At 57.3% G+C, this 24,239-nt stretch overlaps 1 protein-coding gene across 3 annotated transcripts in view; it reads left to right on the plus strand.

Annotated features, from left to right (window-relative positions):
• CLEC18C (C-type lectin domain family 18 member C) overlaps positions 1 to 24,239 on the plus strand; it is a 48,151-nt gene that overhangs the window by 17,738 nt on the left and 6,174 nt on the right. Inside the window, exons 5-12 of one of the 3 annotated variants that reach the window (XM_037878160.2) lie at positions 3,035 to 3,156; positions 3,309 to 3,416; positions 6,859 to 6,951; positions 8,761 to 8,867; positions 10,745 to 10,874; positions 12,317 to 12,413; positions 15,394 to 15,485; positions 17,624 to 19,095. In XM_037878160.2, coding sequence (XP_037734088.1) covers positions 3,035 to 3,156; positions 3,309 to 3,416; positions 6,859 to 6,951; positions 8,761 to 8,867; positions 10,745 to 10,874; positions 12,317 to 12,413; positions 15,394 to 15,485; positions 17,624 to 17,661 — 787 coding nt within the window. In that variant the 3' untranslated portion in view covers positions 17,662 to 19,095. Of the gene's footprint in view, positions 1 to 3,034; positions 3,157 to 3,308; positions 3,417 to 6,858; positions 6,952 to 8,760; positions 8,868 to 10,744; positions 10,875 to 12,316; positions 12,414 to 15,393; positions 15,486 to 17,623; positions 19,096 to 24,239 lie in introns of those variants that run through there. The other 2 variants (XM_043526413.1, XM_043526414.1) reach the window with 2 other exon arrangements.

The following is a 24,239-nucleotide window of genomic DNA, read 5'->3' on the forward strand; positions in this document are numbered from 1 at the left end:
TGTGGCAATTGTCCCCCGGGGCCTGTCCCACACTCACCTGATGGATTGAGAACGGGCGCCCTGAAACTGGAGCCCCACCTTCTCCTGCTGGCCTGGCCTGGTGGTCCCCTCCCACTGGCCCTGCCATGTTGACTGCGGCCCCCTGAACTGGTGGTGCCTCCTCTGGGTGGGCTACCACCCAGTTGACACTTCCAGGCTTGGCCAACATTTCCTTCATCTTCAGGCATTGCGGCACCTTGTGTCCTTTTTGGTCACAGTGATTACATTTCAGGTCCTGCAAATCCCACAAGGGGGGTCGGCCTGCCCTAGCCTTCGTGGGCACCCCTGAGTTGGGCTTTCTGGAGTCCCACCTTTGAGAAGTCTCTGGGTGACTCCCCTTCTGAGTCCCCGATGGGGGTCTCCCTCCTCCCCCCAATCTGCTGTCCACAAACTCATCCGCCAGTGCACCTGCACTGCACAGATCTTTAGGCTTCTGGTGCACTAACCACATCTTAAGGTCTGGAGGGCAGATGTCCTACAGCTGCTCCAACCCCACCAGGTGATACATCTCCTCCGCATGTCCCTGCGCCCTTCCCCCACTTACGGAGATATTCCCCCAGCAGGTTGGTGACCTCCTTGTAAGTGACACCTGGGGTCTTGCGTTTCCTGATTTAGTTTAACTTCCACTTTTTAAAGGATGCCTTTTTGCCTCTCACTGCTTCTTTTACTTTGTTGTTTAGCCACAGTGGCACTTTTTTGGTTCTCTTACTGTGTGTTTAAATTTGGAGTATACATTTAAGTTGAGCCTCTATTATGGTGTCTTTAAAAGGTTTCCATGCAGCTTGCAGGGATTTCACTTTTGGCGCTGTACCTTTTAATTTCTGGTTTCAGAGTAGCAGCCGTGTTAGTCTGTATTCACAAAAAGAACAGGAGGACTTGTGGCACCTTAGAGACTAACCAATTTATTTGAGCATAAGCTTTCGTGAGCTACAGCTCACTTCATCGGATGCATTCATCGGATGCATCTGATGAAGTGAGCTGTAGCTCACGAAAGCTTATGCTCAAATAAATTGGTTAGTCTCATAGGTGCCACAAGTACTCCTTTTCTTTTAATTTCTGTTTCACTAACCTCCTCACTTTTGTGTAGTTCCCCTTTCTGAAATTAAATGCTACAGTGTTGGGCCACTGTGGTGTTTTCCCACCACAGGGATGTTACATTTAATTATATTATGGTCACTATTACCAAGGGATCCAGCTTTATTCACCTCTTAGACCCGATCCTGTGCTCCACTTAGGACTAAATCAAGAATTGCCTCTCCCCTTGTGGGTTCCAGAACTAGCTGCTCCAAGAAGCCGTCATTTAAGGTATCAAGAAACTTTTATCTCTGCATCCCACCCTGAGGTGACATGTACCCAGTCAGTATGGGGATAGTTGAAATCCCCCATTATTTATTATTATTATTATTGAGTTTTTTATGTTAATAGCCTCTCTAATCTCCCTGAGCATTTCCCAGTCGCTATCACCATCCTGGTCAGGTGGTCAGTAATATCTATCTCTACCTCTATATTCTTATTATTAGAGCATGGAATTACTATCCATAGAGATTCTGTGGTACAGTTTGGTTCATTTAAGATTTTTACTTCATTTGATTCTAAGCTTTCTTTCACATCTAGTGCCTCTCCCCCACCAGCATGACCTGTTCTGTCCTTCCGATATATTTTGTACCCTGATATTACTGTGTGCCATTGATTATCCTCATTCCACCAAGTTTCAGTGATGCCTATTATATCAATATCCTCCTTTAATATGAGGCACTCTAGTTCACCCATCTTATTATTTAGACTTCTAGCATTGGTATATAAGCACTTTTAAAAGTGTCTCTTTTTAGCTGTGTGCCATTACATGATGTAATTGAATGGGATTTTTTTTCATTTGACTTTCTCATCAGATCCTACCTGTATTTCATCATCTTCCATCCTCTCCTCCTTACTAGGACATAGAGAATCTCCATCAGTAGATCCTCCCCTAAGGGATGTTTCTAACCGAACCACATGCTCCTCCACACCTGTCGGCTTTCCCCCAGCGCTTAGTTTTAAAACTGCTCTATGACCTTTTTAATGTTAAGTGCCAGCAATCTGGTTCCATTTTGGTTTAGATGGAGCCCATCCTTCCTGTATAGGCTCCCCCTTTCCCAAAAGTTTCCCCAGTTCCTAATAAATCTAAACCCCTCCTCCCTACACCATCGTCTCATCCACGCATTGAGACTCTGCAGTTCTGCCTCTCTAACTGGCTCAGCGTGTGGAACTGGGAACATCTCAGAGAATGCTACCATGAAGGTCCTGGACTTTAATCTCTTACCTAGAAGCCAAAAATTGGCCTCCAGGACCTCTCTCCTATCTTTCCCATGTCATTGGTACCTACATGTACCATGACCGCCGGCTCTTCTCCAACACTACACCTAAGTCTATCTGGATGTCTAGAGAGATCCGCAACTTTTGCACCAGGAAGTGGGAGGACCTTGGCCCCAGGGAAGTAAAAGATGGGTGGGGTTTACAATGAAAGAGGTGGGTGGGTCTGTCAATGGAAGTAGAGAGTGGGTGGGGCTTATAATAGTAGGCAGAGCTTGGTCCTACAGAAGTAGAAGGTGGGTGGGGCTTACAATGAAAGAAGATAAAACTTGGCCCCTGGGAAGAGGATGGTGGGTGTGGCTTATAATTAAAGTAGGTGGGGCTTGGGAGCAGAAAATGATGGGGCTAATCAGCTGGCCGGCCTTGCCTGGGCAGAAGATGCTATACTCCCTTCTGTTAAGCATTAGGGGCTGGTTGCAGCACACAGGCTGGTCGCCCAGCTCCAGTGGTGAAGCAGAGGAGGGGGAAGTTGTGGCCGAACCTCCAACTGCAATGTGGGCTCTTGCATATCATAGGGCCAGCTGCCTGGGGATAACCCACATGGCCCCTGGGCGGGGCTGGAAAGGCAGAGCGCCCCGGGGCCTACCTGTGACAGTCGCTGGGGCCCCTGGCCCTGCGGCTCCATGCCTGTCTGTTCCGCCCCCAGGGGGAACTGGGAGATGAATGGGAAGATGATCATCCCTTACAAGAAAGGAGCCTGGTGTTCGCTCTGCACCTCAGGATGCTCCGGATGCTTCAAGTCGTGGGATCACAGCGGAGGACTGTGTGGTGAGTGCCAGTTCTCTCCCTGCCCTGCTCCTTCACTTAACTTAGATTATGCTAGTCACCCTGCCCTGCTGGCACAGTGGGGCCCTGGGCACTGGCTGGCACAGCTGGGCACCTGCCATCTTACAGCCGCCTCGTGCCTTTTGTTTGATCAGAGGTCCCCAGGAACCCCTGTCGGATGAGCTGCAGGAACGATGGGCGGTTGAACATGAGCAGCTGCCACTGTGACTGCCTGCCAGGGTACACAGGCCGGTACTGCCAAGGTGAGACAGCCGGCTGGCACGGGTGTGTGCAGGGTGCACGGGGATGCCTCTTGCCATCCGCACCCAAGGTGAGACGCCTGCATTGCATGGTCGTCGTGTTGCATTACAGTCTTGTATGTGGAGTGCTGTGGGGCTGCGTGGGGCTGGCGCCCGGGGGCTGCGTGGGGCTGCACAGCAGAAGCATTTTCAGGATGAAGTGGCAGGGATGGGATGAGCAGCACTGGAACGCAGAGGCTGGTGTCTCTCCAGGGGCAGTTACAGGCTTTTGCCTGCCCTATCTGTGCAGTTTGCTCCTTCCCACTGGTTTTCTTTCTTCTAAGTTTACCATCCCCTGAGAAGTATCAGGGGGTAGCTAACATTGGCTTTGCCTTGAGAACTGCAACAACATCCTTGTAGGGCTTATTTCCGTGTTGCAGGGAGAGTGGGGCAGGGAACCCCTGCGTGGGGCCAGCGGAGCAGCCTGATGTGGTGAAGGGAGACACTCCTGCCCCACTCCCCTGTACCCAAAAGCCTAATTAGCCTCCTCACCCTTTGCTAGCCCAAGAACCCGCTACAGTCTCACCTCTTCCCCTTGTGTCAGGTGGCCCCTTGAGCACCCTCCAGCAGCAAGCTGCAGCATGACGGAGGGGCCTGCCTCAGTTTCCCCTTCATCCAGCCGTGCAAAGAAATATTGTGTCTCTCAGCAGCAAACTGAGCCCCTTTAATTCATATACAGAGCCAGTCCACAGATCCCTCATGGTACAGACAGGCCCTCCCCAACCCCAGCGCCGACCAGGGTTACCACGCAGCAGCCTTCACTCCCATTCAGGGGTTGCTGTCCAAGGTCACCACCCAATAGTCACGAGCCCCCTGCCCCAGTTCCTTAGCTCCTATTCCAGGGCCCCACCCAAGAGCTCCAAGCCCCACGTCTCTCCTCCAGCCCCATGTCAGTGTTCCTGGGAGAGGCTCCCTGGAGCGTCCTACTGCCCAGTCTCCCTGCCGGTGAGCCCTAACCCTGCTCCTGGGCACCCCTCTGCAGAGGCAGCCCCTGGCTTCTGGGTCCGGCTTACCCTCACCAAGCTGGAGCCTCCACTTGTTCATAGGGGCCACTGCACAAGCTTTCCTGCAACTGGGCCAGGCTCCCAGCTCGAGCCAGACCTCACCGGCCTTCCCAGCACTCATCGCCAGCAGCGCGCAGTTACTGCTCTCCTGCTGCTTCCTCCCTCCGGCATCTCTCTGCTGCTTCTGCCCCCTGTCCTTCCAGCCAACCAGCTGCCTCAGTTTCTCCTTGCTGTGGCCTCTTCTATCTAGCCCAACTGGGAGGCAGCTGGCCAGTCAGTCACAGGTTTACCAGCTCCCTCTTAGAGGGGCCAGTCACCCTGGGACATCGCCCAGGTTTTCTCTTCCTGAGGGTTTCTGCAGGGAGCCTTGAGAACAGTAGCAATCAGGCCCGAGGCGTCCCAGGAACCGTGGAACTGGCTTATCTAGCCCAGTCCCTTCCTGCTCCCTGGATACGTCTCTGCCGCAGTACAAAACCCACGGCAGCAAGTCTCAAAGCCTGGGTCAGCTGATTGGGCTGCGGGGGATAAAACAGCAGTGTAGCTGTTCCCACGCAGGCTGGAGCCCGGGCTCCAAGACCCTCCCCAAATGAGTCCAGGCTCCAGCCCAGGCAGGCACGTCCTGTCATGGACTCCCAGGACTCCTGCTCTCTCTCGGCTCTGTACGGTCCCTAGGAGGAACCCCCTTCACTGTGACTGCCCTTCTCAGGGGTTAAGCCGTAGGCCCCTCCGTCTCCTGGAACCACACCTCTCTGAGCCCTCAGGACGTCTGTCTCTCGCTGTGGGCTCCCTCAGGGAGTCCACTCACTCTGGACCCCCAGAGCCTCCGCACACAGAGGGAGTAATGCAACCCTAATATCTAGACTGGAGTGACTCTCAGCCAGCGTAAAACAGGAGGGTTTATTGAGCCTTTGAACCCAGCATAGGAAACTCTCAGGGCCTCTGGCCTGGCCTCATTCCGCACAGGACATCTAAGTCTCCCCTGCATCCAAGTGGGCTCAGCTCCTCTCTCTCCCCAGTCCAGCAGCCCTCTCCTTCCAGCGGATTGTCCAATATCATCTCCCCCAACAGCTCCTCCCTTCTCCTTTGTCTCCCATCCCAGGTAAACAGGTCACAAGGGTCCTCTCTCCTCAGCCCTTTGTCCTCCTATAGCCCAAGCTGGGATGAACCTCTTGGTCACCAGGTCACCAGTTGCTAGGGTACCCCATCTCCAGGCCGTTGCCTAGGGGTCCCGGTTGCTAGACGAGGTCACACCCAGTCCCGTGTAACAACAACCCCTCTCCCACCACCTCATTAAACATGCAGTGCACAGGGAAACTGAGGTGCACGCACACTATTAACGTAAAACACTACAAAAATCCCCAACTTCGTCACACGTCTATACTGCTATTAGCCCTGCAGCCTGGGCCCCACAAACCTGAGTCAGCTGACCCAGGCTCAGGACTCGCGGCTCTGGGTCTTGTCTTGCAGAGTAGATCTACCCTCTGCGGCTCCCGGCACGTGGGTGACAAGTCCTAAATAACCCTCCCCTGGAATGGCTTGGGACGTGACACCGCCCCATGCCAGTGGCTGCATCTGAGCATGAGGGCTGGGTCCCAGGGACCTATCACCGCTGGCCACATGAGGGCCAATATAGCATCTGCACTGGGGAACATAGGAGTGCACAGCAAATACACGCCTAGATCCCAGCAGCTCCCAAATTCCCAGAGAAAATCCCACCCAGGCCCTGTTTGAAGCTTCCCAATGTGCAAACCCATCAGCTCAGCTCCCATCCACGATGGGCACAAAGGATGGAAATATGGCTTGGGATGGAAGTCCAGGCTCAGCCTTGGCTATGGAGTGGCTACCACTGCCTCCATAGTGCTGTGTGTGTGTGCATGGCCCATGCAGTGTGCGTGTACGTGTCCCTTGCAGTGTGTGTGTGCACGTGTGTGTGTCCCATGCAGTGTGTGTGCGTGTCCCCCTTGCAGTGTGTGTGTGCAGGTGTGAGTGCCCCTCTTGCAGTGTGTGTGTGTGCATGGCCCATGCAGGGTGCATCTGTGTATGTATGTATTCATGTGTCCCATGAAATGTGTGTGCTCATGTAACCCATGCAGGAGGTGTGTGTGTCCGTCCCCCGCACCATGCAGTGTCTGCTTGTGTGTCCCATACAACGTGTGTGTGTGTGTGTGTGCAGACGTGCGTGACCCATGCAGGATGTGTGCGCGGACATGACCCATTCAGGGTGTGTGTCCCATGCGGTGTCAGTGTAATGCGCCTGTGTGCATTGCAGAGCCCTGCAGTTATGTGTCTGTGGTGCTTGCCGAGCTGTTTAAGAACTTGTGTTGGCTCCGCTGGGAGGCTGGCAGGGACTGGGGAGCCAGCGCCAGGCCAGGACGCAGACTAACTGCCTGGATCTCTTGCAGTGAAGTGCAGCATCCAGTGTCTCCACGGGCGGTTCAGGGCGGAGGAATGTTCCTGCCTCTGTGACATCGGCTACGGCGGAGCAGAGTGCGGCAGTGAGTTCAGCTTCTGCAGGGGGTGGATGGTTCCCCCTACGGCCTCCGGAAAGGGACAGCTGCAGTCCCAGCCCAGTGCAGCCCCACACTCCCTGCCAACAGGCACAGGAAGCCAGCTTGGCTCCTCTCCTCCCAGGCTGCGCCCAGAGGCCATTCCCGGCTGGGCACAGGCCCGCTCATGGGGCCTCAGAGGTGGTTGCTGACCCTGTTTCACAAGCTGGTCACTAAGGGAGGCTGCAGTTCAGCCCAGCCTCTGCTTTCAGCATTCAGCTCCTTTGCTGGGGGTCCCAAGCTCCCTGGGGGCCCGGGACTCCAGGCAGCTTTGTCGTGGCATCAGTTGTGCCCCTGCGTGGTTCTTTATATTTCTTTAATCCCAGGCTGAGCAAGGGGCACCCCAGTCCATTGCACCCTGTGTCTGGCTGCCGGGCAGAGTCCAGGGCTGGCAGGGTGTGGGAGGCCTGCCGAGATTCAGCATCGGGTACATACAGCTTTAGCCATTGTTTTGCCCCCAAATTCAAACTCATTTTCAGCTGCTGTTTATAATCAGCCCCTGCCCCAAGAGCTGCCAGGGCCAGACACGGATCCTGGCAGAAGTCCCCCTGGCCCAGGCGAGAGGGGTTCCAATGGGTTCCCTACATGGCTTGGGTTACGAGGATAACAGACGCTAGAATGGGGAAGGCCTGGTTGGAGCCCGCTGGTGCTGGTGGGGGAGCGTAGCCCAGGATTGCCGCGTGCTCTCCAGTGCGTGGCCAGGTGAGCACAGAATTACTCCAGGGATGGGGCCCTTGCTGATCTTGTCTTGTTGGCATCAGTGCACTGCCAGGCCTGGACCCCTCCCGGGGCCCGATTGCCCTGGTCAGCACCTTGTGTCCCAGTTTGCATGGCTGCATGGGTGAGTGTTAAATGCCCTTGGGGGCAGGGGGTTGCCCGGTTCGCCCCTCACTTTGCGAAGGTGTAAATGACAAGGTGGGCTGGTTGGTTGTAATCTGTTGCTCTTCTGCCCATCCCTCCCAGTTCTGGAGACGGCTGCTCAGTGTCGCCTCCTGCCTCCTTCCCGGTCCCAGCTGCTGGCTAGAAATGAGACCAAGTTGCAGATGTGATGCTCCTCAGCTGTGGCTGGATCTGCTCAGGCTAGTTGGCCCATCGCTGGCTGGGTCAGAGGCGGAAGATCTTGATGCCATTCAGTGCATGTTTGGAACCAGCGAGACTGGGGCAGTGCCCTTTGGGAATCCCAGGCCTCTGTGCAGGTGGCACTGGGGATGAGGGCAGAACTGAACAAAATAGTCCAGGGGATACGTGCTGCTGTTAAATGAACCCCCCTGGCTGTCCAAGGGGAGGGGCTGAATGGTGCCACACTTATGGGGAGTCCGAACAAACTTCCCCCAAACGTCTGAATACCAGTGCGGGCTCCTTTAAGAGTTGTTGACCTGCCTGATGCAAAGGCTGCTGGGCCGGAATAATTCCTGGTGTAACAGTGACACCCTGGGGGAGAGCAGAGCAGTGCATGAACTTAATCCTTCAGGTTCCATTTCCTGCACCCCTGGGTTGCTGGGCTGAGGAGAGTTACAGGGAGGGTGGCCAATTTTGGTTGGACATGTTCCTGTAGGTTTCATCACATGACATAATCTTTCATTAAAGATTAATCTGTAATTCCTGGGGACTGCAGGCCAATCCTGGCGGGTTGGCAACCCTAGTTACAAGTGAGAGGCTGCCTGGTGAGTGACTGGACTGGTGCGTGTAGAGGGCTCTGCTTCCTCTCCTGCAGGCAGAGTCCCTGGGACTGATCCTTCCCTCTCTCTCCTCTCACAGCGAAGGTTCAGTTCCCTTTCCATACCTGCGACCTGAGGATAGACGGGGACTGCTTCATGATTTCCTCTGAGGCAGACACGTATTATGAAGCCAAAATAAAATGCCAGGTAACCCCCATCAGCCCTTGTGCTGCACTCAACAGACCCAGTTCACAGAGAGAGCCAGAAACCAGGGCTAGACCCTACTCCTTCCAGTCCCAAAACACAGGCTGCAACTGCTTGAACTAAAGGAGAGCTCCTGAGCTGCCAGGAGTAGTAGGTCTCTTACCTTTTCTGTGGGGCGTCCAGTAGAGGGCAGCCTCTCTCACTCATGCACACAGAGCCAGTGTATTGCTTAGGAAGCCACATTTGATAATATTTCAGTCTAGGGACAGGGGAACGAAATCCAGGCTGGGATTCACCTCCACAGCACTGGAGCGTGTGCTAAAACCCTCTGGGGAGGGGGTTTCCCTCTTTCCCACCAGCCCTGGGGTCTCTTCAGTCCCCGAGGGCCCACGTTTTATAAGGAATGCAGGGATCTGGATTCACTTGGGACCCCGGGCGGTCTCCAGCGGCTCCTCAGAACCACTATGGCACGGGCCGAGCGCGTGGTGGGCACGATACAAACTGTGGTTTCTGAAGTGCCGAATTGTGAGCAAATGCTACACGATGCCCCGGGGCAGATGAAAGAGACTGGGGTGCAGGCAGTGTGGCCTGCTGGTCACGGCTGGGCTGTGTCCACACGCTAAGGACAGTCACGAGACACTAGTCAGCAAGCAGGGATCGGAGTAATCGCCAAGGTCAGTAAGAGCAAGGGTCGGAGCGAAGCTGGGTCAGAGACTGGAGAGCAGGCAACGAGATGGGGTCTGGAGTCACAGCAGGCCAGACGGCCTGCTGGGGCACCCTCCCGGGTTACACAGTGTGCGTGGGCCGATCAGAGGCTGCAGGGTGCTGTCACTTGGGCGGTATTTCCTGCAGTGCTCTGGGACTGGGCTCTGGCTGGCCTGGCAGTGGTGTGGGAGTGGCAGCCGGCCCAGGTTCTGTAGACCCTGGTGCTAGTCCCATGGGTCCTGGCACAAGGGCTTGAACCAGGGGCCTCTGGCTCGAACAGCCTCTGCACTGTAGCTAAAAGAGCCCCCCTTGAGCTGGCTTGTTAATGGCTTTCTGTGAGGGGACAGCACACCCCGGAGGCAGGTCTGGGTGTCACGAGCCCCCTGGCATTTCAGAGCTGATCATCGACCCTGGCGAACCAAGGGGACAGGCCGTAGGAAAGGATATCTGCGAGGGCGGCCGGGTGCAGCACACAGCGAGACGCAACATGCCAGCCCTTCCCCAGCCCCTCGGGCCATGCCACTGATTTCACTCCCGAGTCGCCCCAGGGGGAGCGTCCAGTCCTGTTTGGATGCCACATGTCGCAGCCTGAGCCCTCTTCCATGGCAGGGGTTTGGGAGCAAACAGCCCAGGCCAGCTCCTGCCACAGCATTGGAAGCCGAAAGCCACCTCGTATGTGGCTGGAAATTTCCTCTCCATTTGCAGGCTGGGTCTTGGCTTTGACCCCCGAGGCCAATGTCCAGAGCGATCCGTGCGCACCTGGTGCAGGCGACAGACTGACTGCACTGGCTCGGAGCCCCGGGGAGTTAATCTGCCCACAGGGGTGATGATCAGCTGGGAGAGCAAGTGTCGCTCATCGAGTGTCCGTTCCATCAGAACAAAGCCTCTGGGCTCCCATGGGCCACACGGGCCCCATTGTTTTCACGCCCACGCAGCTGGTGGGAGCTTTCAGTCCCTTCGTTCCCTGTGGAAGAGGAGACGCTAGGGAACTGGACTCCTCTGCCTGCCTGGAATGGATTCAGGATACATCTTGGTGGGGATGGAGGAAGTGCTCAGACGGGGGACTGGCCCGTCTGGGTTGCAGGGACTAAACTGTGGATGAAGGGAAGGGTTAGCCTGTTGTGCTGGCTGGCTGGATTTCTTGATTTGGGCTGTCTGGGTCTGATCCCCTGCAGGAGAAAGGAGCCATGCTGGCCCAGATCACAAATCAGAAAGTGCAGGATATTCTGGCCTTTTACCTGGGGCATTTGGAACCCACCAATGAGGTGACAGAGCCGGATTTCGAGACCCGGAACTTCTGGATCGGTGAGTGACTGCAGTTTTTGCTGCCAAAGGACAGCTGGAGCCCCAGGGCTCGGTACAGGACTTTCCAGAGGCAAGGAGGAGGCGATCGTGGCTCTAGAGACCTTGCAGGCTGGGTCCCGGCCCGGAGGACGATGCAATCTCTCCTAGTGCTGCCGGCAGAGAGTGTAAGGTCCTCCCGGCGCTCCCCCGCCAGCCCCAGGGTTGCGAGGCGGGCGCAGAGCTCTGTGCTGGAGTCCCGTCATTCCAGCTTTGAAAAGTCCTCACTCCGATTGTAGAGCAGCACCTAGGTTACAGTAAAATTCAGCCCTGCTTTCAGGATCACAGTCCTGGCGTTTCCACAGAGCTTGTCATCTTCAAAGTACTCTGCAGACAGGAGCTAATTAATGAACTCGGTGGTTGTTGTTTCCTAGGTGCAGGGCCGCTCATGGGGTACTGCAGGGTAATGTTCTCCCTCAGGCTGCTAATGGAAGTGCTGCTGTTCTGATAATACTTAGCTCTTCCGCAGAGCTTTAACCCTCCCCATCCCCCCAGGAGGGAGGTATCTGTGATTCACAATTGGGGAAACCAAGGCACAGCGGGGCCATGACTTGCCAGGGGTCACACCGGGAGTCGGGATTAGAACTCAGGACATCTTGACACCTCAGCCTGTAGTCACTGGCCAGACTAGGCTGCCTCGCTGTCTGGGCCTGGGTCGAAGTTACTCGCTGACTGCCTGGGGAGATGGTGGCTCAGTGGGAAGCGGGGTGGTGGATTGGAAAGGGTGTGTGAGCAGCAGGGACAGCTGCAGGAGTTTGGCTCGGGTGGGAGGCTGGGAACCCCCACCCAGTTACAGCTGCCACAATGTGCCCTCTGTGGGGGCTGGCCTGTGGGGCATTCGCAGTGCAAAGCCCTCTGAGCATGAGGGAACTGGACTGTGTCGGGGCTCGAGATGGGGAGGGGGGGACGGGCCCCATCTCTCTAGGGGCTGGACACAGGGCATTGGTACCTAGCTCAGAGGCTGCCCCGTACAGCGAGGTGTTTCGCTCGCTCAGAGGCATTGAGCGTGCGGCCCCAGCTGGTTGAGTCGGGGAGCCCATGTGCAGCTGCGCAATGCAGGCAAGTTCAGAACCGGGTGTGTGATACAATCTTAACTTGCTGCTGGCAACAGGGAGAGAACTGATCCCACGGCTCCAAAGTCACCTGAGCTAATGGAGAATCGCTGCGAGCGGCTTGAGGCTCATGACGCACAGCTCAGCAGCAGGGGCCCAGATCCCTTGCGGTTCATGGCCCGGCAGTTGCCGTGGCCACTGACTCACACGGAAGGGCCAGCCCTGCTGCTCGGCTGAGATGCAGCCAATGAGGACCTGTGTGATGAGACTCAGACCCAGCGCTGTGGTGGTGTATGGCCTCCGCTTTGCCCATGTGGACTGGAGCCCAGGACATCCCCCTGCTCTCTCATTTAGGTCTCACCTATAAAACATCCAAGGATTTGTTCCGCTGGGACACAGGCGCCCAGTGCTCCTTCACCAGCTTCGCGTTCGGCCAGCCAGACAGCCAGCGGTAAGTGACGAGGGCAGGGGCACGGAGACCCATGGTTACGCCGCTCCTGCTTGGTCCCGAGGCCCGAAGGCCACAGAGCCCACCGGCGGCACCTGCCAGTATGGATTAGCTGTGGTGCAGGAGCACCTGGAAGCGCCAGTCATGGCCCAAGACCCCAGTGTGCCAAGCACCGTGCGAACACAGAACAAATAGCTGGCCCCTGCGCCCAGATTTACCACCCTTGTATAGGGAGCTCGTCCCAAGGGGGCAGGGCAGCCTGGGGAAAGCACAAAGGGGCTTGTTGGACAATGTCACAGGTGGGCGATGGAGGCTGGTGTCACAGTCTGATCAGAGGCAAGCGTGGACAGCTCCACAGCAAATGAGAGAGGACAGGCCAGGAGGGGCCAGGCTGGGAGGGCCAAGCCGGGAGCGGCCCTGAGAGTGAAGCAAGCAGTTGACGGATGTGCTAGAGAAGGGGGAGCTAGGGGAGGGATGCGATGAGAGGGGGAGCGCCGGGCTAAGAGAAGGATCTTTGTAGCACATTGGGAATGGATCTGAGCAGGGAAGATTGCATTGGTCAGAGCCAGAGAAAGGAGGTCGCAGTGATCCAGCCCAGAGATGGTGCGAGCGTGGATGGCAGGTTGCACTGGCAATGGCAAGGAAGGGCTGTGGAGAAGTGATGCAGAAAGAATCTGCAAGATGTAGACATAACCTGACTGTCAGGCCCTCCAACCTAGGGCTGTCCCCCACCTTAAAACCTCACATCTCCTGCACCCCATGCACCCCCATAACGGACTCATGCTCTCTCTCGGCTTCCTATGTTCCCTGGGAGGAACCCGCTTCAGTGCGACAGCCCTTCTTGGGGGGCCACTCTCTCTCAGGGGTTAACCCTCTCCTGGAACCTCACCTCTCTGAGCCTCCAGCACGCCTGTCTCTCGCCGTGGGCCTCCTCAGAGAGTCCACTCACTGTGGACCCCCGGGGCCTTCACACCCAGAAGGAATAATGCAACCCCGATCTCTAGACTGGGGTGACTCTCAGCCAGCGTAAAACAGGAGGGTTTATTGAGCATCTGAACCCAGCACAGGAAACTCTCCAGGCCTCAGGCCTGGCCTCCTTCTGCACAGTACATCGAAGTCTATCCTGCATCCAGGTGGGCTCAGCTCCTCTCTCTCCCCAGTCCAGCAGCCCGCTCCTTCCAGCGGATTGTCCAATATCATCTCCCCCAACAGCTCCTCCCCTCTCCTTTGTCTCCCGTCCCAGGTAAACAGGTCACTGGGGCCCTCTCTCCTCCATCCTTTGTTCCCCCTCTGGCTGGAACCGGCTGGTCAGGTCACAGGGGCCCTCTCTCCTCAGCCTTTTGTCCTCCCACTGGCCAGACCCTGGCTGCCTGCCAAGCTGGGGTGGGCCTCCTGATCTCCAGGTCACCAGTTGCTAGGGTCCCCCATCTCCAGGCCATTGTCCAGGGTTCTGGCTGCTAGGCGAGGTCACAGCTGCTCCTCTGTAACAACCACCCCTCTCCCACCACCGTGTTAAACAAGCAGCACATGGGGAAACTGAGACCCACACAGTGTTCATGCAAAACTCTAAGAAAATACCCGACTTTATCAGTTGCTCCCAGGCCAGAGACCGCTCTCCTCTCTGCTCTGGGACTCCTGTACCCCGTACTCCCCTCCCGGGCCTGGAACCGTTCTCCACTCTGGGACTCCTCCACCCCGTACTTCCCTCCCGGGCCTGGAACCACTCTCCACTCTGGGACTCCTCCACCCCGTACTCCCCTCCCGGGCCTGGAACCACTGTCCACTCTGGGACTCCTCCACCCCGTACTCCCCTCCCGGGCCTGGAACCACTGTCCACTCTGGGACTCCTCCACCCCGTACTCCCCTCCCGGGCCTGGAACCACTCTCCACTCTGGGACTCCTCCACCCCGTACTCCCCTCCCGAGCCTTGGGCCTCTGTCCTCTGCTCTGGGACTCCTGCATGCCCTGCTCCCATGCTCTCTCTCTGCTGTCCTCTCTGCTCTGGGACTCCTGCCCACAAATTCCCCTTCTGGGTGTGGGAATGCTCTGTGCTACTCTGGCACTTCTGCACCCCCTGCTCCCCTCCTGGGGCTGGGACCGCTGTCCTCTGCTCTGGGACTCCTGCAACCCCTGCTCGTTGTCACAGAGTCACTGGGCGATGCTCTGGAACTACTCCATACGAAGCCAGTCAGGACTCTGCGGGAGCCTCCTCTCTCTGAGCAGACTGTCACCGGGGCAGAAGCTTCCACCTTCCTGGGCCTGACCTCGGAGCATTCAGCATCCCCTGCCCCACCATGTGCTTCCCGCAGCGAGTCCGCCCAGGTGGGGTCCTGGGGAAGCCAGAGGGTCCTGCCCCCCAACTCCGCAGTCAGACGGGACTCTCAGCCAGCCAGTAAAACAGAAGGTTTATTAGTCGACAGGAACACAGCGTAGGACAGAACTTGTTAGCACAGAAATCAGTGACTTTCAGCCAAGTCCATCTTGGAGGAGGGGAGCCCAGAGCCAGGGCTCTGGTCCTCCCCCTTTTCCCCAAGCCAGCCGAGTCAGCCAGCCACCTGGCCCCTGCCCTGCCCGTTGCTCCTCCTCCAGCCTTTGTCTCACTTCCAGGGCCAAGAGTCACCTGGTCACATCCTCCTCCTGGGTCTCAGGTTACGAAGGGGCAGCCATAGCATCCATGGAGGCAGCTGGAGCAACCCCCACAAAAGTCACACACCCTTATTCCCACCACCTAGACATTGGTGCAATACACAGCGAAACTGAGGCACACACAGCATTCATGCAAGACAGGAAGATTCACATACAACATAACAGGCAATCCCCACTACATCACACTCCCCTACTGGCCCTGGGACTGCTCTCTGCTCTGGGACTCCTGGACCCCCGGCTCCCCTCCCGGGCCTGGTACCATTGTACTCACTGCTCTGGGACTCCTGCACCCCCTGCTCCCCTCCCAGCCCTGGGACCGCTCTCCTCTGCGTCTCAGGTTTGGGAACTGCGTTGAGCTCCAAGCGTCGGCCGCCTTCAACTGGAATGATCAGCGCTGCAAGACCCGAAACCGCTACATCTGCCAGTTTGGTGAGTGGCACAGCTTCACTCCTCTCTGCTCGCCCCGTGACCTGGGAAGTCCTCATGCCTGCTCTGTGTCGAGAGGGGCATGCAGGCATTGGGCCAGCTGCTGGCTAGTGCTAGGGTGGCAGGCCTAGCGTGGGCAGGTGCTGCGCGAGCTCTGCGAGTGCACCTTAGCCCTGACCTGCAGCTCCACCGATGCCCCTCGGTCCCTACATACAGCCCCTGCTGTTCCTGTGCTGGGCTCCCCACACTGACCGCTCTGCTGATGCCCTTCCGCCCAAAAGCACAGACTGTGCAATGCCAGCCGTGGGCTCCCCACACACAGCTCCACCGATGCCCCCCCATCCCAACACGCAGGCCCTGTCCTGGGCTTCCAGCCCACACAGATCTGCTGATGCCCCTCATCCCTGACCTGCAGCCCCCAGCTATTCCAGGCCTGGGTAACCAAGGGCTGCGCTCTGGTTAGTGGTCTCAGCAGAGAATGAGCCGTCTCTTACCCTTAGAGTTGGTCCCTGCAAGATAAGGGTGAGCCATGGTGGCCAGGCAGCATGGAAGTAGTTTGCATGGCTGCTGCCCTTCCTATGCCCAGTCTGGATAACAGGCCCCCTGGGGCTGGCACCAGGCCTCTCTGCCCAGCACCTTATTCATCAACAATTGATTTCAAAGTTTTAAAACAACCCTTTTCTGGATCTGAATTGTGCCATGGGAACTGATGCATGTTACCCAGGTCAAAGGCTGGTTCCCAGGAGGGCGAGCATGGCTGGGTGCCGGCTGGCACACACCTGCCCGGTCGGTCCCCATTACATACCCTGTATGCGCTAGCTACATAGTCCCCAATTACCATTTTATCTAGGGCAGAGGTTCTCAAACTGTGGGTCAGGACCCCATTGTAATGGGATTACCAGGGCTGGCTTAGACTTGCTGGGGCCCGGGACCAAAGCTTGAGCCCCGCTGCCCGGGACCAAAGTTTGAGGGCTTCAGCCCTGGGCAGCGGGGCACAGGTTACAGACCCCCTGCCTGGGGCTGCAGCCCTTGAGCTTTGGCTTTTCCCCTGCAGCGGTGCGAGACTCACCCCTCCGGCACCTCCTGCTGGTCATCCAGGGAATTAGTGTTCCAGCCTCCAGAGCGCCCTCTGCAGGCCAGTGTCCTGCTTGCCACTGGTCCCCGAGTCCCTTCTCGACCCCGGTGCCCCCTTTCACGCCAGGGTGCTGCCACCTGCAGTACCCTGCACAGATCTGGGTCTCCCCTCCCCAGGGAACCCCCAACCTCACCTCAGTCTATGGCCACTGCCAGTCATCACCTAGCCCCCATTCCCTGAGGCCAACTGCAGCATAAGCGCCACTCATCACAGGCAAGAGGGGTTTGGACTTGCTGCCTCTGCCTACCCCTTGGGCTGCCCCTAGTACCTATTTGGCCTTCCACTAGGCCTGCAGCCTGGGGGGTTTCCAGGCCGAAGCTCCCCAGCTCCTCTGGCCTTCCCCCAGCCCTGCTCCACCTCAGGTACTCTCTCAGCCTCCAGGCAGCCAGGCCCTTTTCCCTCAGCAAGCCAGAGGGAGAGTCCTCTCAGCTCCTGGCTTCTCTGGCTTTTATAGGGCCCACTGGGTCTGTCTGGGGCATGGCCCCAGCTGAGGCTGCTCCGCCAACCAGCTTTTCCCCTGCCCCAGCCCTCTCCCAGGGCTGTTTTAAGCCCTTTTAGGCAGGAGCCGGTGACCACCCCGCTACATCCCCCCTCCCCCTGGGGTGGTGGGGCTTGGGCTTTGCCCCTCCCCCCAACGACATGGCAGGGCTCGGGCAGGCTCAGGCTTCGGTCCCCCCTCCTGGGGTCATGAGTAATTTTTGTTGTCAGACGGGAGTCATGGTGCAATGAAGTTTGAGAATCCCCGATCTAGAGGTAATGTGTGCATTGTGCCTCCTCAGTGGCTAGTGCACATAAAGGATAACAGCTTACTATTGCTGTTAGCTCATGGAGTTAGCCCTCTGGCTCACCTAGTAAGGAGCTGTGTTTTGGTGCTTATGACCTGCCGGGGTGGATCACCCTGTATTGCTCTGGGGATTTTGTCCCTCTGGGGCCTGGCTGGCTGGCAGTGGGCTGCGGTGCCCGAGCCTGGCTGGGTAGCACTAATGCTGACTGTGATCCTTTGCAGCTCAGAAGCACATCTCCCTGTGGCAGCCAGAGCCGTGAGCCTGCACAACTTCCTGCTGCTGAGTTGTGGGCGCAGCATCGCCTCCAGCCCGCATACGGCTTGAGAGAAAGAATCTGCTGCCACTGTTCTGCCAGGTCCTAGAGCCCAGCGCTGCTCAAGCTATCTGATGGGGGGACCGGCAATTATTTTCCCAATGTGCGCACAGACCAGCAGCCGATGGCTCGTGGACCAGCACCAGTCCGCGGACCACCACTTTGAGTACCACTGCTCTACAGGACCCCCTGGGCGCTCCGCCCATCCCAGCCACGCTGACACCCCTCCCTGGGGGCCGGGGCCCAGAGGTGGCACCAGGACCTGCCGAGCACTCAGGGAGAGAGCGCTTCCCAGGCTGCCCTTTCAGGCCGGAGCAGGGGGGTGGCGGGGCCAGATCAACCTGCACAGCTGCCCCGGGGGCTTGACTCCACCAGAGCCATCGCAGTCGAGTCAGGTGGGGGGTCTCTGAGGTGCATCCTAGCCCCTTGTCCATGGAACAGCCCCGAGCTCCTGTAAAATAGCCCCTCCCTCACATGTGACCGCTGGGGCAGGGGCAGCTGCTTCATGTCCCCACTCCCTTCCTCCGGGGTGTGATGGCATATCAGCGCGGGGAGCCCCTCTCTTCTCCCGGCTGTGCCAGAGGGAGCAGGGCCCCCCCAGTGGTTACCCCCAGTCCGTAGCTCTGCGGCCCTGACACGGAATAGGGCCGGCTTAGTGGACTCTGCGTCCGCGCTGGCAGGCGTGGGCTGGGGAGCTGAGTGGTGCACAGCAAGAGGGTCACTGTCCCACCTAGAGCCGGCGGTGCTTGGCCAGGGCTGCGGGGTACAAGGAGGGTGCTGGGGCCCCAGGAATCACAGCTGAGACGTGCCTTGCGAAGAAGGCAGACGTGGCTACTTGGTCTAGGACTCGGTGTCCAGTTGCTAGCCAGGGCTGTCCCACCACGGCTTGGCTGTAGGAGGCAGCCTTCCCCGGGCAGGCAGGTGCAGCATGCGGCATTCTCGGCCCTATGCCCCTTTGCTGTGCCAGTCAGTGCCACCACGGCTCAGCACTAAAGAAGCCGTCTAGCTCCGGTACCAACCCGCGAACCTAGCAGAGCAGGGCTCTGAGCACCCGTAGGCCTCGTGTTCAGGCCTGTTCTTTCATAGAATCACAGAATATCAGGGTTGGAAGGGACCTCAGGAGGTCATCTAGTCCAACCCCCTGCTCAAAGCAGGACCAATCCCCAATTTTTGCCCCAGATCCCTAAATGGCCCCTTCAAGGATTGAACTCACAACCCTGGGTTTAGCAGGCCAATGCTCAAACCACTGAGCTATCCCTCTCCCCTTTCGCCCTGTGTAGCATGCGCTCCGGCCCAGGATCTGTCTAGAACAGTGACACGAACTCTTCCCGCAGTTTGAGAGCTGGGGCTGTTCTAATAAAGCTGTCTGTCCCTCCTGCTGCTCATGTCCCTTTCTCCAGCTGCGGGGCTGTCCCGGGTGAGTGTCTGGGAGCCACCCTCCTGGGCGTGGGGCAAAAGGAGGAGAAAAATGGGGAGTGGTGAAAGCAAAAGCCAGGGGCCCTCCTCAGCCTGTCCCCTGTTCCCTGCTGCAGTCATCTCTCCTACTACTTCCCACTGGCATCCTACGCTGGGACAGGGCTCCCCCTCCTGCCTGCCATCCCAGTCCACTCTCCTTCCCCCTAAGCTGCTGTCTTGCACCTTGTCTGTCCTAGATGGGCAAGGAACCGCTCTGCAAAGAGCTGTGTGTGGCCAGGGCCCCAGGGAATATTTGGGTAAGAACTGGGCCTCCCTGATGAATGGGAGGGCTCCAGAGCGCAGCAGACCTCAGTTCGACAGTCCAGCTGGGAGATTGTTAGTGCCCTGCAAAGTAAAAGAAAGCAAGGGGGCTTGGGCCATTTTCTGCTGCTGTGGGTTGGAGGGGCTCTGCTTGGGTTTTATACTGGAAATTCAGAGCCTGTCTGGCCAGGAAGACTCGCGGGCAACTGGGGAGCTAGTGTAAACGAGGGAGGGAGGGAAAGACGAGTTTTAGTTATTAGCACTGGGTGGGGGTGTCTAGGATCAGGCCATGGTGCAAGGTGCTGTACATACACACAACTGAGACAGCCTCAGCCCCAGGAGCTCATGGTTGAAGGATTTAAAACCACTGGTGTTTGCCACCAGCCACTGCACTCACTGCCTCGGGAACGTTTTGGAGAGGCTGTTTTGGGAGAGATTCCCCGCACACACTGCATATCCCCAGGGACAGCCAGCAGCTCCTCCGGCCAAGCTAACCCTGTCACCCCACTATTTCTAAGCAGGAAAGGGCCGAAAGCTCAATTAAAAAAAACCAAACTAAACCCTCTAGCCCATTCTCTAGCCTAACAAAGCACCGAAGAGCCCCCAGCCCTGGGTTAAAATGTCTGCTACAGGCCCCGTGAAGGGAGCTAACTGTGACATCAGCATGAGGCCAGTCCAGTGCCTGGCTCACTGCCCGGGGCTAGGATCCCGGGGGGTGGGCATGTATATGATGATGTTGTGGGTAGAGTCAGGGGAAATTCTTTTCATCTGAAACTTTTTTCCCCTCTGAAAAATGCAGCTTCAGGCCAACCGAACCGTTCGGCAAATACCCGGTGAACCTGCTGAATCAGCCTGGGGAAAAGCCCCAAGCCCTTGGCAAAAATTGCCAAAAACGTCACAGCATCTCCCCCGCGTCAACATGCTTTTTAAATGAAATTTCCTTCAATGGTATTACAAAAAATTAAAACCCTTTGAAAAGGTTCATGAAATAAATGAAACATTTTGTTTGGACTGAAACAACTGCTACTCCCCCCCCCCCGCAACTTTCCATTTTGGGTCCCCCTTCCCCCAGTTTTTGGGACAGTCAGCAAAGAGGAAAATCAGGTATTTGCACAGCTGGAGTTGTGGGGCTGGCTCTGGCAGCCTCTGGAGTCCCAACCTGCCCCCTACTCCGGTGCTTAGGAACCATTTCTGTATTGCTCTTCTCCTTCATCGCCAGCGGCTGCCCCTCAGCTCTTCTCCCTTCCAGCAGGTGCCAGCCCCCCCTGCAGCCAGGCTGCCCCCTGCATCTCTGCAAGGACTCTTTGCGAACACCAGCACTTCCCCATTTAGAACGCGCCGCACAAACGTTAACCAATTCATTCTCTGTCATTTCCACGATGCTGCATCATCTGGGCAGGGAGCTAGGCAGTGCTGGGCCCAGAGGCTGGATCTCTGGGGAACACTTGGGGGAGGAGAGGCTCCTCCCTGCCCTTGGGGATTGAGAACAAGGGCTGGCATGGCCCACCCCGCAACCCCCCATAGCCCTTGCTTTCAGTTCCCCTGGCCCCCATGGTGAGAACTGAAGTGATTCTCCAGGCAGGGACACGGCCCCGCCCAGCTGTGGTCAGGGACTGAGCTGGAGGGGCAGGGAGTGGCTGACTGGCGTGAGCGCGATACACCAACGGCCTTGGGGCAACACCCAGAGCGCCCCAAGGTGGGGGGATGCCCCAGGGAGGTTATGCCCAGCCGCTGCTCTGACAAGCTGTGGGTAGTTTGGGGTGGGAGCTGCTGCCCAAGGAGAAGCTGGGCCACCAGATCACGGAAACAGCCCAGCTTGTTTGTCCTTCTTCTACACTGAGCATCATAGGCTGCCCCCTCCCAACTCCCCACGGCACAGCCTGGGCTCTCCAAACACCACAGGATGCTGAGGGGGCGCAGCTGGGGCAGGGTCACCCATGAACCTGATCCACACCCCTCTCTGCCTTCTTCCTCTCTCCCCGCACCCCTGGCCAACACTCCTGGTGCTATGGAAGGACCCACGGGGCCCAGTGCAGCCACCCAGTGACGGATACAAAGCCCACCTCGGGGTATAATCTATTCACATGCACCAGTGCAGGAATCCCCCCAAACCTGGGCAGTAAAACCATTCTCAACAAACCCACAGGAACCATATAAAGGTACCACCGTTCTTCCCATTCCCCTCTTCAGGGCCAGCACCTCTGGCTCCCCAGTGTTCACAGCCATGCTGCGTTCCCAGATCCTTGGGCCCTGTCACGGAGTCCCCGGGGCAATGCTCTGGAACTAATCCATACAAAGCCAGTCAGGACTCTGGGGGAGCCTCCTCTCTCTGAGCAGACTGATGCCAGGGCAAGAAGCTTCCACAGCTTTGACCTTCCTGGGTCTGACCTCGGAGTATTTGGCATCCCCTTCCATACCATGTGCTTCCCGCAGCGAGTCCACCCAGGCGGGGTCCTGGGGAAGCCAGAGGGCCCTGCACCCCAATTCTGCAGTCAGATATGACTCTTAGCCAGCCAGTAAAACAGAAGGTTTATTAGACGACAGGAACATGGTCTAAAACTGAGCTTGTAGGTACAGGAGAACAGAGAACAGGACCCCTCAGTCAGGTCCATCTTGGGGGGCAGGGACGCCATGGTGCAGTGGCCCTGAGGATGGAGCACATTCCCTGATCTGACACTCACAGACATAGCCACTCCATGGCCCTGCAGGCCAGGAGCTGATGTCAGAGCCCAGATGTTCATGTCAGCCACCTGAGCGCTGGCCACATGGTCAGGACATTTCAGGAGTCCTCTGCTCTGTGATGGGAAGGATGGGATGCTTTCCACTCTCCAAATCCCCAGAAGTCGATGGGGTCACTGGGATTCCTGGGTCCCTGCCCACCCCGGCTCCCCTGGGTAATTAAGCCAGACTCTGATGGGAAGATGTCATGGAGTCCCTGGGCGATGCTCTGGAACTGCTCCCTGTGAAGCCAATCAGGACTCTGCTGAAGTCTCCTCTCTGTGAGCAGACTGTCTCCAGGGCAAGATGCTCATATGGCTTAGAATCATAGAATCTCAGGGTTGGAAGGGACCTCAGGAGGTCATCTCGTCCCATCCCCTGCTCAAAGCAGGACCAATCCCCAATTTTTGCCCCAGATCCGTAAATGGCCCCTTCAAGGATTGAACTCACAACCCTGGGTTTAGCAGGCCAATGCTCAAACCACTGAGCTATCCCACCCTCCACCTTCCTGGGCTTCCACCTTCCTGGGTCTGACCTCGGAGCATTCAGCATCCTCTGCCCCTCCGTGCACTTCCCACAGCGAGTCCACCCAGGCGGCGTCCTGGGGAAGCCAGAGGGTCCTGCCCCCCAACTCCACAGTCAGATGTGACTCTTAGCCAGCCAGTAAAACAGAGGTTTATTAGATGACAGGAACATGGTCTAAAACAGAGCTTGTAGGTACAGAGAACAGGACCCCGCAGCTGGGTCCATTTTGGGGGGCAGTGAGCCAGACAACCACGTCTGCACTTCACTCCAGGTCCCCAGCCAGCCCCCAAACAGACTCCTCCTCCAGCCCCTCCTCCTCTGGGCTTTGTCCCTTTCCCGGGCCAGGAGGTCACCGGATTCCTTTGTTCTCCAACCCTTTAGCTCTCACCTTGCAGGGGGGAAGGGCCCAGGGCATCAGTTGCCAGGAGACAGAGTGTCAGCCATTTACGTTCCCTGGCCCTGTGCTCTGCAACAATCACACCCCCTTATCCCACCACCTAGAGACTTACGAACTGCACAGGGGAAACTGAGGCACCCCTACAGTATTCAGAGGAAATATTAAGAACAGTCCCGCTTCGTCACAGAGGAGGCAACATTTCAACTATCTCACGTGGAGGCAAACGGGGGAGGAAGGTGCGAGGGGGAGGGGCGCAGTTTACTGAGGCACAAAGCCAGTGACATTAGGGCCGTCTCCAAGGAGACTGTAGCATGTTGCACAGCATGTGTGCAAGCCAGGGGGCTGCTCCCCAGGGGGCAGGCTGTGGGAATGAGGGTGACCGGAGCCCATTGCCTGACATGGCCCTGCATGGACAGGAGCTGCCATGGCAAGAAGAATTACCAACCGCTTTGCAGCAGAAAATTCCTAAGCACTTTATTAGGGAGGGTGCATCTCATTATCTGCCGTTTGCAGATGGGGAAACTGAGTCACTGCGCTACAGGATGCCCCGGTACATCTCTCCCGTCATTGCTCCAGAGAGTCAGACATGCTTTATGCAGTGGAGAGTCTGTTTCATTGGGTCTGTGGGTTATTTTTATAGGCTGGAGGGGGTAGCTAATGAATCTCAGGTCATTTTTATTGGTGGGAAATTGTCTCAGTCAATACATGGTAAGTATGGGCTGAATGGCTTTGTTCTGCCTTTTGCAGCAGCCGCTGAATTAAAGGCGTTTGTGGCTTGAGAAATTTCTACTTATTTTAGCGTCTTGTCAGTCTAAGAATACTGCCGCGCCGAGCCAGCACGGCCTGCTTCTCTCGTGGCCCATTGGGACATCAGCAGTAGCACAAGGATGAGCTGGGGCACCAGCCCTTGCTTTTAGGAACATGCATGTTTATTAGCCAGGCACAAGAATACCGCTCAGCGCTGGAGGGTCAGAAAGGCAGCAGGAGAAAGAAGCTGTGTGCTGGGGAAGCACCAGAGGGGGAGTCATTGGAGCTGGGTGGAGAAGAGAGAAGGGAAACAGAGTCACTGGATGTGGCTGAGGTAGGGGTGGGAGTGAAGAGCAGTGACAGGCCCTGGTGCCTTAGCAAGGCCCTGCCTGGGACACTGGCTAAGCTGAGGCCCGTGAAA

The sequence above is a fragment of the Chelonia mydas genome, chromosome 12, assembly GCF_015237465.2.
Source record: "Chelonia mydas isolate rCheMyd1 chromosome 12, rCheMyd1.pri.v2, whole genome shotgun sequence".
NCBI classification, from domain to species: domain Eukaryota; kingdom Metazoa; phylum Chordata; order Testudines; family Cheloniidae; genus Chelonia; species Chelonia mydas.